Raw genomic sequence first — 16,590 nt, forward strand, 5'->3', positions numbered from 1 at the left:
TCCCCCCCCCCCCCCCCCCCCCCCCCCCCCCCCATCACAAAAATCAACTATTTTTATCACTTCTTTTATCCAAATGCTGAAACTATATTAAGCTAAGTTGTGCCTGTAATCTAAAAGACATATGGGAGCTGACCTCCCCAGCTCCAGCGTTGAGCACAGCGTTGATGAAGGACATGATGGCAGTCTTTAAGTTGACCTCGTCTCTGTAGCGGCCCGTACTCTTGTCCAGCTCATTCAACAGCGTCTACATGGTCAGGACAGATGGGAAAGTTAGTAAGCAAGTATGTCTGATCTAAAAATATATTTCAGCGCTGAAATCAACAGATAGCAACTGGGTCAGAGATAAAAGGAACGCGTCACTGCACTAACAAAGAAATCTTGATTTATCAAAACGGAGTTGTTCTAACACGACACTGAAGAGAAGGGGGTAACACAGGGTCACTGTTGTCACTTCTCACACCCTTTGTTCCCTCTTACACTGACCCCGGACATACTTTTGCAGCTTAATCATAGCTCAAACAAACATTAAAAATGCCTCATAACTTTGGAATCAGTCAGCTCCTGTGGTGTTAGCTTAGCCTGAGGTGGCATGATTTACCACACCCCCCGGGGGATGTGTCAGATGTGGATTGTTGACTCAGTCCTGCTAGTCACTAAAGCACTACACATACCATGACCTCCATAACTCTGGATGTCCTCACCTGCTTTTAATATGGCCACAGTGTTGACTTAACCTAAGGCCTGCAGTCTGAGGTGCTGCAGCACGAGTCTCCAACTTATCAAAATGGCCACAGCTTGATTTATACTCTGAAATATTTTGTCTGCCCTTTCCCATAATCTCTGCGTGCCCCATGTCTTAGCAAAGGCTCCTTCAGTATTTTTGTCCCATCATGAGACATGACCACAATTCAAGTAACATGACAGCTGTTTGCACCTCTAACGTTTTAGATAAAGATCACTTCAGCTTCCCTCACCTGAAAGCGAGTCCGCTCAGCAGCGTATTTCTGGTAGTGTGCCATGGCCTGCAGCACTTTCTTGTGGCCGTCGGGCACGAGACACACTGCTCCAAGAATTTCCAGCACCGCCACTTTGGTCTTGATGTTCTCTGTCCGCAGGCTCTGTGAGATTGTGTTGATGCTCTGCGGGTGGGCCAGGACGTGGGCGCGGCCCTGGGAGTTGTTCATCAGGGCCTTGATACAGCCAATGACGGAGGTGTGGACGCGGCTCTCGGACGTCTCGTAGTCCATGCTGCGCAGGAAGTTGAGAAGGCAGGTGAGGCCATCCAGCTCAATGAAGCGTGTGACAAACCTGCAGGAGGTGGGAAGGAAAATAAGTACAGATTCAGAGTAAAGTAAAACATGACATGAAACAGCATGCAGCATCTTTACCATCTGTTCTATTATTTACAAGCCAAGTATTTATAAAAAGATATACTGCAGTTCCCTGATGGCCAACCATGAACTACACACCCAGCTGGTGAATATTCACCATCTCTCTATCCCCCAATTTCCATTTGCTAGTGAATTGAATTTTTTGCTTATTTTCCAAAACAAATGAACTGACATCTTCAATCCACTTGTTTTTTCGACCAACAGTTCATATGTTTATAACAATAAAAAAATAATCATCAAATTTTTTGGGATTCATTATCTCTCCATTAACTAATTGCTTAAAGTGATTTAGTGTCGCACTTCCATAAAGTTGAGGGAATCACAAGGCAGACAGATTAAAAGAACAACACTCAACATCTAAATTGATATCCTGACTTTTTGTCCCTAGCAAGGGTCAAGCTCCAAAAAACACTGCAGCCTACATTTCCCATAATGCAACCAATTGCATATTTTCATTGGACCCTCCCTGCCAGGACATGCACGCACTCCCGCATCTTTCTTCACACCTTCAGTTTGTAATGGAGGCTTTCTGTAATAAACATGTAGTCTCCTTCCCCGAGCAAAGACATCCCTGATGACACCATGAGGCGTTATTTTCAAAGCTCCTCCAGAGCCGCTGTTTTCACACACTGAACAGGTACTTACAATAATGAGTGCCCCTCGTGGACTAATCATTTCAGCACTAATTTAGATACTTATTTATTTTGAACTGATTTAAATAATGTAGTCAACTCAACATTTGAATAAAAATCATCAAAGTGGCAGACAAGAATAGCTTCTTTACTCATGAAACTTGACATGGTCACAACCCAAGTTCATCCAGTCTCCTACTGACAACGCTCATTAGCTGAACTAATGAGAAAGCAGCAAGTAATTAACCTCTCGGGGAGAGAAGCACGCCTTGGCTGAATGACGGACAGGACATGTAAACATTGAGGCGTGTCTCATCTAGTGCGCACGCTGTGGGCTGCACTGTAAATGACCTTCCCACTCACTAAGATTCCTGATAGGGCTCATAAATTATTTCAAACAAACGCGGGCTTGTGTAACGAGCGAAAGAGGCAGAGGAGAGAGAAGACGAACACAGGAAGGGAAAAGAAGGATGGAGTCGGGAAGTGAAAAGGACAGCGAGGAAAGAGGGAGAGGGTCTGAGTTTGGATTTACTGCTACTCATCATGACAGACACATTGTTTTGATGTCAGAAGTTCCACCCCTTCCCACCGCTGTCTTGGCTCAAGCAGGCATGAAAAAAAAAATAAAAAATGTAAATCATCTAATTATTCTTTTATACATTGAGGCCATGGCTCTTCCCTCACTCACACACACTTTTTTTAACCTAAATCTCTCAAAGACGTATTATCCTCTGATCTCCAGCCGCGCCTGGATGAGATCAAGGAGAGCATTCTACATGCACGCATACAGTCAACCTTCCTTGACAATGCATTGAGATCATTGAGAACTCACACACACGCACTTACAATGTGCAGCAGACAAAGCAGACAATGTGCTTCTTGTTTCAGCGCAGACACTGCAACCTCCACTCAACACCAAGGTGGCAAAAAATAAATCCAATATATTAGATATGACGTGAGTCAGATGTAACACAGACACTGGAACTAGAGCGAGGCAGCCTGATCCAACTTTTAAAGTTGCACATCTTATATCGGTGACAAGTCTTTGGCCAGCAGTGAAGGCAGCTATTGCCATTCGCCTGTCCATGAATTGCGAGGCCACCTCAGAGAGAGAGGTTTGACGCTGGAAGAGAAATTAAGCCGAACATCCTTGTGATTAATGTATGGAAAGCAGAGGGTGAGAGAATTCTTGGGAGTCTGGATTTGAAAGGGTGGACTGGTTTCAAGGCTTCGCTTGCCAGAAACCCATGCACACATCCCATGCAAGTGCATTGGCTTGTATAAGGGAGGTAGGAGGATAGATGCACGCATACACAAAAAACGCATATGCATGGCTCCTTAAAGGATTCAACAATCGCTAGTCCGCTGTTCTGTTAATCTTACAACTATCCCCCCCCCCCCCGTCTTTCATTTTCTCTCCAGTGAGCACTTGAATCAATGGATCCCCATCCCTTATGACTTTTGAGTCTCCTCTTGTCTTCTCCTATCCGCCGACATCCACGCTCAGCCGAGTGGCGTGCAGGCCTTTTTCTTCTTTACTTTTCTTTTTTTTTTGGAACAACCACTGCATACTTGAAAAGCCCCAGGGATTGCGTTCAAGACAGCGAGAGCTCGACAACTGCTGCATTCAATATGAGCTCAGGCAGAGCTGAACAATATCAAGGCCCAGCCAAACACACACACACACACACACTCTAAGTTCTTCAGACAGACAAAAGAAAGAAGCGAGGAACTTGGAATTGGACGAGACTAAACAAAAGTGACAGTGTAGCAAGAAAGTGCTGCAGTGTGTGTGAGTCAAAGTGATGGATAGTCAAAGGTGAGGTCAAGGTTAGAGTTTATTTATATTTCAATCTGCAGCTAAGATACCTACTATTTTACATTATTAAATGATTGCCAATGTTGTTAGTAAGCAGTTATTCAAAAACATTAGGGGTCATATAATTTCCATTGATCTAAAAAGCATAAAACCCAGAGATAATATTCTAAATGAGCAGGAAAGAAATCCAGATGCTCAAATTCAAATTCACAAATGCGTCCCAACCAACTGGACTTTGAGGTTTTAGCTGCATAGGCAAAATATTCAGCATATTGAACACCACTGAGTGGCAGACAGGCCGACAGAGTTTATTCTTGCCTCACAGCCTAACCATCCTAACTTGTAGTGCAAAAGTGCAATACTTCCACACACACACTCTCAAGAGATCATGTGATTTCTGCCTCTCTTCCGTCCTTCATTTAATCACCACGTTCATACACACTTAACATCTCTTTCGAACACCCCCCCCCCCACACACACACACACACGTTTTGTTCTACTACAAAAAGGGCCAGAGTGTGGACAAGGGCCCAGGAAGTTCTTCAGAGGTGCTGCTATAAACTATTTAATGTGAAGGTGTGAAGTCATATGGTATCACCACGGCTCTCACTCAAAATAAATTTAACTTGAGGTGAGGCCCCTTTTAAACAAAGGGCAACGCACATACAACTGACACACATAGACACACATATACAGATCACAAAAAGCCCTGGTCAAGTTGCACATCTGTGATGTGTATAGTATATCATGGCAAGAGGGAATGGCTCTTATAGACTAAGTGTGTGCATGTGATGTAAACTGATGTGGCTGATGTTTCCACAATGGTTCCTGTGACTTGTTTATTAAGCCGCACACACTTTTAGTCTGACAGTCAGGGGAAACTTACTCTATATACACTCTACTTACTACAACAAAGACGGTTTTTTGAGGGTACTTGTACAAGTATTTCTTAAAATGGTCATTTAAAGTGCACCTGCATTTCTTACAGGGAGAACAAAAGTCACATGAAAGAGTCACAATGCTGGTGTGACCACAGTGTGCGACCAACAGGTGGATCCTCCAGCACGTCTTCTTCTTATATAGCCACAACATTCCTGCACAGCGGGACCAGAGAGGTTGAGTGGACTGGTTATGTTATGCATTGAGTATGGACGAGGAGGAGGATGGAAGACCTTGCAGTGAATCTAACTCACAGAATGACGCTCAAACTGGTGATTACAACAACAAACCCGCTAATGGTCACAGGCTGCAACTCACTTTTCAAAACGAGAACATCCAACAACAACTGTGTTTGTAGGCGGAAGCCTCTGTGGAGTTTATATTATTTATACATCTCTATGTGGTCTGCCTTGGCAATGCTTTACTCTGCTGGTAATTCTATAAGAAGTGGCAGTTTATTTCTATGCTTGTTGCACGCTCCACAGTGTCTATAGCCCTAAAATTAATTCCTGTTCCGGAGATGTTGTTCAGTCAGTGTTGACAAGTTAAGGCACACCATTTTGTAGCTTAAAGGCATTCTATAATTTAATAGTCCTATCATATGCCATCATATTACATTTTTTCCTTTAACACCCACCACCTCTTAAAAACATAATGCTGTAACTACTCAAGAGTACATTTTTACACAAGTAATTTTACTGTCAATTGAGTAAAATATTCTCGTACACTTTCCCTCCCTGCATCTTGACCACTTGATTTGAGAAACAACCTTTTCACCTACCTGTTATCGGTATTCTTTGTATGTGTGTATGGTAAGCAGAATGATTTACATAATTATGTTAAAAAGCCAGAAAGGTATTGGGGATGAAAGTAAAAGTGGAATAAAACCATTTCCTTACACCACCTTTCTCCCTATCCGTTCACTAGTGTCATTCTAGCACAAACCTCACTCACTGCCAGACTCAGTCTATTTAAACCTGCCTGCACAGCGTCTACCCACCTGACACTAATTTTTCTCCATTTCCCCCTTTAATGTTAAGTATCAAAGGGTGAGAAAACAGCGCTCCGAGAGAAACAAAAACATTCAAGACTGTAAAGGTGTGATAACTCCGCTCCCCCACTTACGCATCTGGTAATATGTGAAAACAGAAAAGTTCACTCTCTGTTAGTCGGAACCTTTGAGAGATCTGGCGGCAAAATGTTTTGAAGGATAATATTTGCATGTGGTGGTAGTGAATCGTCCAAAGGGTTATTGACACAGGAGCAGGGAGATCGGCTGCAGTCGACTCAAGTCAATATTCTTGCTGGAAGAGATTTGCAGAACTAATGTCCAGAGAGCTGTCCGGGGAAGCATTGTGATGCTCTAGTGACATGAGCCTGGGACTGTAGTGCATTCTGGGCCAGCATGGCCTCAGTGACCTCCAGCAAAGCTTCATTTCCTGTCCTCTTGCAGTTTTTTCATCGCGGAAAGCAGATACAAGAAAGCACGCACAGTATGCTCATCAGCATCGACATAAACATCAGTGCAGATGTGTCCAGATGTCAACAGTGCTTATGTAAGTACACTTATATGTGCAGTTAAAATGCCATGAGTGTAAATATTTAGATATTTGGAAGCTAAATTGAAATGTACACCAGATTTGATGTGACTACACAGCTGGCTGTGGCAGTTTGTGTTTGCATATTGGCCTTCACATGCCCACTTGAATAGAGATTCTGCTTTATGTGAGTAAACACACAACCCCAGCGTGATGGTTCAAGCTCCATTAGACAGCTGGTAAACAAAGCAATAATTGCTGGCAGATAAGCTATAAATTCCCATAAAAGAGAAATGCAGCCAATTTTCGAAATGTCCTCGTTTTATGGCTGTTTATAATGAATCAAATTTATATTTAAAATAAAACGTCTGGGCCTTTTAATCAGTTTAACAATTGCAACTATTAAAACCATTTCTGGTAAATGGCAAAGTGCAGCATCACTCACAGCAAGAATGTACTCGCCTGCTGCCTCTTCTCACTGATGGAGCAAACGTTAGACACAGCCCAGTCGTTCTGTGATGAACTGTTACGATTACATATTTGTTGTACCACCTTTGTTGTCATCCTGCCGACTTCAGATCACATTTCCTGCAATACCCACAATGCTTCTGACACTGATATGTCTGTATTCAGTTGTTGGGTGTTACCATGAGTTTTAAATGCCATGGGGGGAGCATACAGAGCACCAACTCTTAATGGAATAGTCGACTTGTACTACATTCACCTGTAGAGGACAATAATTTTGAAGATAATACAGCAGGTATTTGACCACAATCATTTAACAAAGCATTTGATGAAACATTTCTGTGACTAGTCAGCCAAGTAAATCTAGTAGCTGTATTACACTCTTCTTTACAGTTTAAAATTATACTTCTAATGGACAGGTTTGTGTCAGCAAATGAGCTTCCATGAAACCCAGTTCATATTGTGAGACGGACACTAAAATCTCTCTCTACATTATCTTTATTTCAAATATAAAGTATGGATAAGCAGGAAGTCAGAAAGTGAGTTTTCTTTTTTTTTTTTTTAAACAACATCTCCCACCCAATCCAGAACACATGTTCAAGGCTCCCTGTCTCCGTTTTACATCTAGGACACATTTTGGAGATGCTGTTGCTCATCGTGTGGACTCTCAGGTGTAAAGTAGGTTCTATGAATGATGTTAAACTGCAACAGCTTATAGCGGCTGTTGTACAAAAAGGACTGAGCCTCTTTCCATATTGATTCTCATTCACAGTCTCTAAAACAGACGTCCACTTCTTATTTTCACTTGGCCTTCACAGTTAGACTTTCACTAGCTTGAACAAATGTAGTGCCTAACCTGTAAATACTCCAATATTCCCTCTCTATCAACTCCTGAGGGAAATATCTGGCTCTTTAGCTGCGATGTACTTTGCTCTTTAGCTGCGATGTACTTTGCTCACCAACTAGTTGCTTACTGTGTCTGTCTGCAGTTTAGTGCTGAGCAAGTAGTGCCGATAACGATGCTACGAGAACCGCGAGAGTGAACCAAAAGAACTGAAATGAGCTGAAACTTACGTTAAAGCCCTATAAAGCAGTGGGGAGGTGCAGATTCAGGTGATAATTGTGTAGTGGAACAATCGCAAAGGAATGCAAAAGAACAGATGTTTCCGTTACTGCCTTCTGTCTTACACAAGGCCAGGGATTGAATTCTATAATCATTGAATTCTCTATAGAAAAATGTATTTGTAAATGTCACTTAAGGTCAGTATTGACGCAGATACCAATCTGGTGGTCATGTGATCAGGGCATGCCTACTTTAAGCTTTTCAGGCCTCATCAAATTAAATATTATAAGTAAAAATGTTTGGTTGAACTGCTCATAACTAATGTACACTCCACAAAAAGGTAAATGTCATACGTTGACCTTTCCTTATTTTAAGGGGTCACTAACCAAAAAGCTTGCATACCACTACCTTTTAGTTTGAAATCGTTAACCCGAAGCAGAGCTTTTTAATTTAAGGAATTAAAATGGCCTTAGCAACCTCAAGGTTGGCATGATATGGAAAATACACACCTTTAAATTACATGTTTGCCATTTTAAAGACATTTACTGGCCTTTGTGTTAACAGTAACGCACAACAGAACATGCGACCTGAACATAGCACCTTGTCATTTCATTGGCTTCTAATCCGCCTATAAGTCAAAGTGACAACAGTGGGTGGCTTGTTGACAATGTGATGCTTTTGTGCAGTCTGCCTGGCACCCTGCATGTCCACCATGTGTTTGGGTCCTGTGGCCCTGCAGAGCGGGCTTAGGGCACAAGGGCACCTCTTCACAACCAGGCGCAGCTGCCTCTCTGAAATGCCAGGAGGGAAGAAGGGAGGGGAGGCCATTTCAGGCAGCCATCCAAGGACAGGCATGAATCAAGGCTGAATAGGGACAGACACCATGTCTCACAAAATGCTGACACAAAGGCATACGTACACAAGGGGACAAAGAAGTGACACATAAAGGGGATGTTTAGGTGAAGCTGATGGCCACATTAAAACACACAGTTCCCCCAGACATCTAGGTTGTGAAGTACAAAGTCATCTCACAGTCTTTCTTGCCTTAGCCACCCATTTGTCATAAAGGCAAGCCTTGGTGGGACATTAACACACTGCCCAGGCTGTCCCTGAACACCAATATTCTGTGGGACACACCTGCTACCCACATCACTGCTACAATACTCAAAAACATGTGTGTGCTAATGAGCAATAAGTCACTCTGTGAACAGCATGGGTGCAGGTGCATTGCTGAATAGTGTTGATTGAGTCATGACATCCACTTCTGATATGGTAAATTAAGTACACTTGAATATAATACAAAGAGATAATTAGTAAGAGAGAGTCACAGAGTGGCAAAAAAACCTTGCAAACTATCTAAATAGTGCACAAAAGACATCTCAGTATTGACCTGAAGTATCTGAAACTGTGCTAGGGTAGTCCTTTCCATATGCTGCCAAAACTCAGCAATAAGACAGCATTCATAACTCTGCCTCATTAAAGTCCTAAGAAATGTTGCTTTTTCTAACCCTGTTATTAAAAAAACATCTCAAATAATGGAAAGTAGCCACACCCTCAAATTGCTTCTGTATTATAAAATAATCTTCTTACTGGAGTTTCGGCACTATGCTTCACAGGGGTTACCAATAAAGGAATATCTATATGATCCTACAGTTTTCTTTTGTTTGGGCTTATATATGCTGTCCTGCAACAGCAGGGATGACTTTTATTACATGTAGTTTTACAAGCCATTGTTCCACTAATTGGAATTTCTTTCATGACTATGATTTGAAAAAGTGAGCTTTCATAGTTTCCTTAAACTGGACTATATTTGTAGTCCCATCTTGAATGGCATGAGGAGGGAATCAGAAGCACCGGAGCAGACATAGGTGATAAATCAGATTTAATGAGTGTATCACCAATCCCCCCCCCCCCCCCTCATTTAAATACAACTTAAGAGGGTTCCTGGAACAAAAAGGTAATTTTTAATTTAGTTTTAAGGACAGGGTAATGTTTGTTTTTTTCATATTACATTCAGAACATTTGGTATACTATATACATTTGGCATGTTCTCCCCTCACTCTCTCCTAGCTGTTCCTGTCTCTCTACTGCCAACTATTAAATCAATGCAAAAAAAAGAGACAATCTATTCATGTCTGAAACATTTCATTGAGAACATTATCCTTATAACCTCTCAGCATATTTATGGAGCACTTTAGGAACATTCCATACATGCGCAGATACAAACAGTACCAGGACACACACACACACACACACACACACACACACAACCCAGACGTGACCCAGACACGCTTTGGGTTTTTGTCACTCTGCACATGAGGTCTGTCACTTCATAGCCCCCCTTGAGAAAGCTCAACACCCCAGGTTTGGTCCAGACCACTGCATCATACGACTGGCACAGGTTGATGGACAGCTTTAAGGAGCTGCTGATTGGGAGAGGTGGGCGGTTTGTTTAAGTGGGCAGCCTAATGTCCTTGAATATTTCTTTATGGTGATGACTGAGGCCTAACAGCTGCTTATGACATGTCAGAGGGTGAAAAAAAATAGCATTGTAGATCTTAAAATAATTATAGGGCGGATTTCTTTTCTTTTTACAGTACTCCTGCTGTGAAAAGAGACAGACTTCATGGAAAGTAATTTTGTTCTGTAGCATGTTACATTATTAACTGGGTTTAATGTGTGGGGCATTACTTCAACAAGTCAAATAGTAGGAATGCATGACATGTAGGAGAACCGAGCAATGTAAAGCTATGCACTATCTGCAGCACACGGAAAGATCATGTTTAGTTGGATGGAGAAAGTCACTTACCTCATTGGCTGAGTCCGCAATGCTGTCTTCAGATCTTCCACCACCTTGTTCCTCATTTCCATTTCCTCCTCATCAAAGGCGAACAGGGTCTGCATCTGTAGAAATGGTGAGAAATTAAATGAAAATGGAACTTAGTGGAAACACAGCAGATTAATATTGCTGAATTTTGGCTTTATAGCAGGTGGCATTGGGCAAATTACCTATTTTTCACTTTTAGAGCCTTTCATTGTTCCTGCTGGCCCCACTTAAGAATGTTAATCTTAATTCGGCAGCAATAAAACAGCAACAGTACAGTATTTCATCCTCACAATTAAATGTGTTTGTTCCAATTAGTCCTAGCATCACAGATAATCAGAGACTCATTAGTAGGCTAATGTTTCAGGCACCGCAACTTAAACATATCGTGTGTATTCCCCCTTCCAGTGTCATTTCCCTTTTACAGAACAGTTTGAAGCTATACAACATGCCAAAATAAGTCATGCAGGCGATTAGCTCCAATCAAGCTTACAACAAATCATAAAAAGCACTTAGACTGGTGGTAGTGTTAATGCATTTCTGCATCACTTGAAGGCTTCCCTCAGCAACATCAAAGAGCTGCTGTGCTCCCATTAGTCAGGGCCAAAAGGCTTCTGTTTAGCCTCTCCAGGCTTTTTCCGTGGCAGTTCACTGCCAAGTGCTATGGTTCAAACAGTGTGTGTTTCAGCAGTGGAGTAAGCTAGTCACAGTGACTGCCCATTAATTTGGCTGAAGAAATATTTACTTAAATGCGACCCTGTTTTCCAATTCTTAAACCCTTAAAAAGTCATAAAGGTCAAAGTTGGGTGCAATATTCCATAGCAAGGCAGGAATTTTTGGACCAACAGCTACACCTACAGAGCTAGCTGAAGCCAGACCCCTAACAGCAGCTCTGGTCTGTCCGGTGTGTGAGACTGTTTAATCTAGAAACAGTGCAGTCAAAACATCCATCGTGTCAACTTAGCCTCAAGTCCAGATGGCTCATGGACCCTGTGCCAAGAAGTAAAGGCTCTGGCTCCTGTTTCTTTAAACGAACATGTTCATAGTCGATGGGATGTTGGACACAACAAGTGTTGCGGAGAGTGAATGATTTGGTCGTGCTGCGAGCCAGTTCACCGTGTCAATGAGTCTAGCCAAATGGCTCCTTCCTACATCTGCTATTTATAAGCTCATTCGTACCTGTGGCCAACATGCACATAAGGATACCATTATAGCCAGTTGGTAAACCAGCAGAAGGTACTTTCCTAAATCCTTATTATGGGAAGTGCCCCCCAGAGCCAGAACTATGCCTTCAAGCTAGTCGTCAGTGCGTCGTTAACTGAGTTAGCGTTGAGAGCAGCTCATCAAAACCTTAATTTGGACCATGTGGGTCACTGATGCGCCAAGTAAAAGTATTTGTTCAATATAAATGAAGGTAAACATTATTTTTAACTAAAATAGTCATGCAATGTTAGAGGCACAAAACCTAATTAAGCTAACAAAATGCTAGCTGACATGCAGCTATTATCCTATTGTTCCTATGTCGGTAGAAACTAAAATTGAGTGGAATGATGTGGTTGGACACAAATAGGGTAAATAGCTTTGCTTTTAAACATATTTACTGGCCTTTATTAAAGAAGTGGCCATACCATTATCTGTTATATTACTACAAACTTTCGTCCTCCCATCAGATTTTGCTGCAAATTAAAAATGCTGATATTCATTTAACCCACCAACTACCACTTACGAAGGCATGAGGCATAGTTTAAACCTGAAATACATTTTGGCCCCTTGGGAGCAGCGGAAACCCAGACTGCTGCGCTAAGGCCCTAGGCATGGTGCACATTAAGTTGATATGGCAAAATTGTTGCTTATTTACATGTCCAGCAGTTACGAGCACCAGCACTCATGTAGTGATTTAGAAATCCATTTACAGCAACAACTTTAAATTTAATAGGCTTTTGAGACTGATGTGAGTCCCTATATTGTAGTTGAGAACCTGAAAAAATGTTCTGTGTGTTTTTTCCCCCATTACTGGCATTTAAGAAGCTTCTGTGTTGGATCTCATTTTCTGTCCATCTACAGAAAGCCCTATCCAGGAAGGAGCTCTGAAGCTCAACACAAGCTTGGACAAAGGGCGTTTGAATTATCACTCTGCGGCCAACGAACAAACTCAGGGCTCTGACATGGTTTTATGAATGAACATCAAAATTCTGGTTGTACAGTAATCTCTCTGGGCGGCAAAGCAAAAATGAGCTCATCCAATAACTCAGCTACTGTAGAAGGGCAGCCCCTGGTGAGCTCGCCTGGGAGCCAAGACATGAAGTAATGGACGAGCAGAGCACCAAATTTTAAAATGCGCTCTTGTCAAGATGCTCTCTGGGGCAAGATGTACTGGGAAAAAATAAATAAAAAAATTCAGGAAGGGGAGGAAATTGGTCGAGCTATGGAGAATAAGGGAAAGACTGCTGGAGAAGTGTGGCTGGAGACAGTAAAAAAAAATTAATCTATTTAATCTATTATAAAGTCATACACTTTTAATCTTCTTTATGCATAACCAAGTCTGCCATTGATGTAATATGAATGTATTTGCTGAATAAATTTGTTTTCAATTATTTTACTGAAACACGTTTTCCCCCCAATGTTTCTAGAAACTGTCTGTAACAACTGAAACCACTGGGAAAAAAAGTAAACAAATCTCATCCCACTGGTACCATTTTACACTTGTTTTATGAATATAAATAATTCTTTAAATTGTATACTGTAGGCTATATACAAATGACTTACAGACATTTGTTGAGTAAATACAGTAGAAAAGACAGGCTGAAACATTTTTCTGACAGCATGTCTGACACCTCATAGCACAGCGCACTGCTACAGCCCTGGTGGATTTTACATTCTTGGCAACTCGCAAATCTGCACTTTCTCTTGACTACACTTAAAATACTGTTTATATGTCTGTGTGAGTGCGCGTATGCGTGCGTGTGTGTGTGTGTGTGTGTGTGTGTGTGCAGGCTGTCTGAACAGTCAAGAGAATGACAGTAAAATTGTTTCTCCAGACTTCAACACTATGCTCAGGTACCGGTGCACCATTCAAAAGTTGCTCATTCTTGTCCCTGAGTGGAGCCAGTAAACAAAAACAGCTGCAAAAATAGCAATCTTCCAACATGGGTTGTTGCTACAGGCATGTTTGCCAGAAAAAACAAACAACATAGCAATAAACAGATATTAAATGCCATTACTTACTGGTTCTAAAGTTTATGGTGGGCTGTGTAAGTTATGGTTGAACGGTTTATCTGATCCATGGCCTGGAAAGACTCGTAAATGTATTAAGAGTTGTTCTCCTTGGCTAGAGCAAAACAACAAATATGTAATGTAAAACTAGTGGAATTTTGAAAAGTCCACTGCTGATATGAGAGACACATGTTGGAATTGCAAGATTGTATCCACTTGTCTCTAAATTTCATGCTTACATGTCATCCTTAAAGAGCCCGTCTTAAAATGTCAGGTTTTATGATCTCCAAACACTTGGGAGCCAACTTGTCGTCCACACAAGGACTCAGGGTCAGAGGTCACTTGCACAAACTAGTCAGTGCCCGAATGTACAATCAAATAATACAACTCACACAACAGCAGTGTTTAAAATTACAATTTCATGCTGTTTTTATTGGCAGCCACACTGACAAGAAATAATGAATACTGTCATCCTGGCTTCGCTCCGTGTCTTTGACAGTCATTCCCGCTGACTGTACTGCTGAGTGTCTAAATGGCCTGTTTGTCATCACAGTGTGTGTGAATGCTGGGGTCACAGCGAAGGAATGTGGTCATGCGCATATAACAAGCAGTCAGCAGGGAGACGATAAAAGGCAAGCCAAGAGAGAAGGCTGAGGAAGAATGACTGAGTGAACAGTGACCTCGTAGGAGTGGTGGACAGATGCTCAAACTATGTGAAATATATTGTGATAGTAAAATTAAAGTTAATGTGTTTGACTTACAGCAGCCATGGAGTTGATGCGGTCAATGTAGTAGTCGGGCCAGCTAGTGGCCAGCTTGTTGGGGTCCTCTTGCTCCTGTGCATGGACACAAAGACAGATTGAGTCACTTAAAAAACATTACAGTATAGCTCTGCCGATTTAAGGGCAAGTAAACGATGCATATTTAAACCCACTTCGGTAGCTAGCCAGCTATGTAGTAGTATAACGTCCCCATGTGTAATCATGCCTTGTAAGGTCTGATTGGTCAACGGTTTCTCAGACTGGGGGAAACGACCTTCAATGAGTGTTGTGGACGGCTTTTTAGAAGTCTGGAACCAGGCTACCCAGGAATATGATTTATAATGATTATGGTAAAAAATTGTTTCCTTGATTGAGACATTTGGTCCATGAAAAGATATCTGGCCAAAATGTCCACCTGTGTACAACAAATATCAAAAACCTATTGGGGCAAAAAGCGGAAAACATCTACAGAAGACATTTATGCGCTATAGATGATTAATCCCCTTTCATTTTGGAACTTGATTCTTTTCTGCACATGCCAACGTTTTCACAATCTTTACACTTGTAAACCCACTACTGCAAAAGGTTTGCCAAGAGTGGTGAAATCATCAGTATGTAGTCCATTTCCTCCAAAAACCTTTATGGGGTGTGATGAACAAAGCAGGCTGCTAGTGTTAGTCTCTATACATTATTTTCATAATATTTCACTGTCCTAGCATCATTTTTTCACTTTCTACCTGAGCTGCATACTTCAATAACCACATGAAGACTAAGTAGATCAGGCAGTCCGGTCCACAACATCTCAGAGTTTTCACTTGTCTAAGCCTTTGTCACATGGACAAAGAGAAAAAGAGAGAGAAAGAAGAATCGCTTTGAGGAACGAAATGCACTCCACAATAGTTCACCAATAGTTCTGTCTGAGATCAATTTGTCCTGGCCAATCCAAGGAAGCGTGATGCCACGAGCAACCAAGGCACAGGGGTAAATGGAAACCATGTTCCGCGTTTACATCTGGTTTTGTTTAGCCCAGGATTAGAGCACTGGTGGAGCGTTGCTCTTCTTGTTACTGTGTGCACATCAATGGGAGTCGGAAACTTTAGAATGCCACATTAATGCAAAACGTGACAGTTTGGTGAGATTACAGAGACTTTAGGATTTTAAATCTTTGTCAAAAATGTAACTATTAGAAGGGCATTCATGTTGCAGCAACAGTAAATCAACTCTCTCTGTGTTCCTTCCTTGCTATGGAAAAATCTATATTGTATGTCATCCAGTCCTTTAATTTCTGTTGTATCAATATTTGCATGATGGCACTACACAGCTAAAAGCAAATTACCTTTTCTGTTGATTAAGCCAGACAAACTCTTTTCTGCACCACCCTGGATTGATTATCCCTAGTTTAAAAAAATCATCTTATTACCTCAATGAACTTCAAGCCTCGGCATAAAAATTAGCTGCAGAATCCACAGATTTCTGAACCAACCACTCAAGCAGCTCCACTACAGCTTTTTGAGTTGAGTATAAGGTTGGTCCATGTGGACTTCAGTCCTTGTACTGACCACCGTTTCTGATCTACAGCACTCACTGCCAACATTTGAGCTCTACCTAAAGAGCTAAACTACAACAAAACTCACTGTACTACTCAGCTTGTGTTTTCAAGTTGGCTGTCGTTTCCACTATACTGCTGACACGCTCAGGACACGATGCCAGACAGATCCTGACGCTGAGATTAACAACTTAACTGCCTCTCTCTGGCCCTTCAGCCGAATTACCGCCGCCGCCGCGCCCTCAAAAACATGTTGAGTCCAATGCAACATTTACTCTGGCAGTTTCACGAGCCAGGGTAGAGCATTGTAATTTTCGTCTTGTTTTTGGACAAATGAAAAATTATTACAAGATGAGGTTTTTGGTTTTTTTTGGGGGGGGGGGGGGGGGGGGGGGGGGG

The 16,590-nt window shown here is 41.8% G+C and overlaps 1 protein-coding gene across 3 annotated transcripts in view; it reads right to left on the reverse strand.

Moving 5' to 3' along the window:
• daam2 (dishevelled associated activator of morphogenesis 2) overlaps nucleotides 1-16,590 on the reverse strand; it is an 88,578-nt gene that overhangs the window by 26,262 nt on the left and 45,726 nt on the right. For all 3 annotated transcript variants that reach the window (XM_046062626.1, XM_046062624.1, XM_046062625.1), the window contains exons 4-7: nucleotides 14,646-14,720; nucleotides 10,657-10,751; nucleotides 975-1,308; nucleotides 134-244 (exon numbers count right to left, since the gene is read on the reverse strand). In XM_046062626.1, the coding sequence (XP_045918582.1) occupies nucleotides 134-244; nucleotides 975-1,308; nucleotides 10,657-10,751; nucleotides 14,646-14,720 (615 nt within the window). The remainder of the gene's footprint in view (nucleotides 1-133; nucleotides 245-974; nucleotides 1,309-10,656; nucleotides 10,752-14,645; nucleotides 14,721-16,590) is intronic.

The sequence above is a fragment of the Micropterus dolomieu genome, linkage group LG11 (assembly GCF_021292245.1).
Source record: "Micropterus dolomieu isolate WLL.071019.BEF.003 ecotype Adirondacks linkage group LG11, ASM2129224v1, whole genome shotgun sequence".
NCBI classification, from domain to species: domain Eukaryota; kingdom Metazoa; phylum Chordata; class Actinopteri; order Centrarchiformes; family Centrarchidae; genus Micropterus; species Micropterus dolomieu.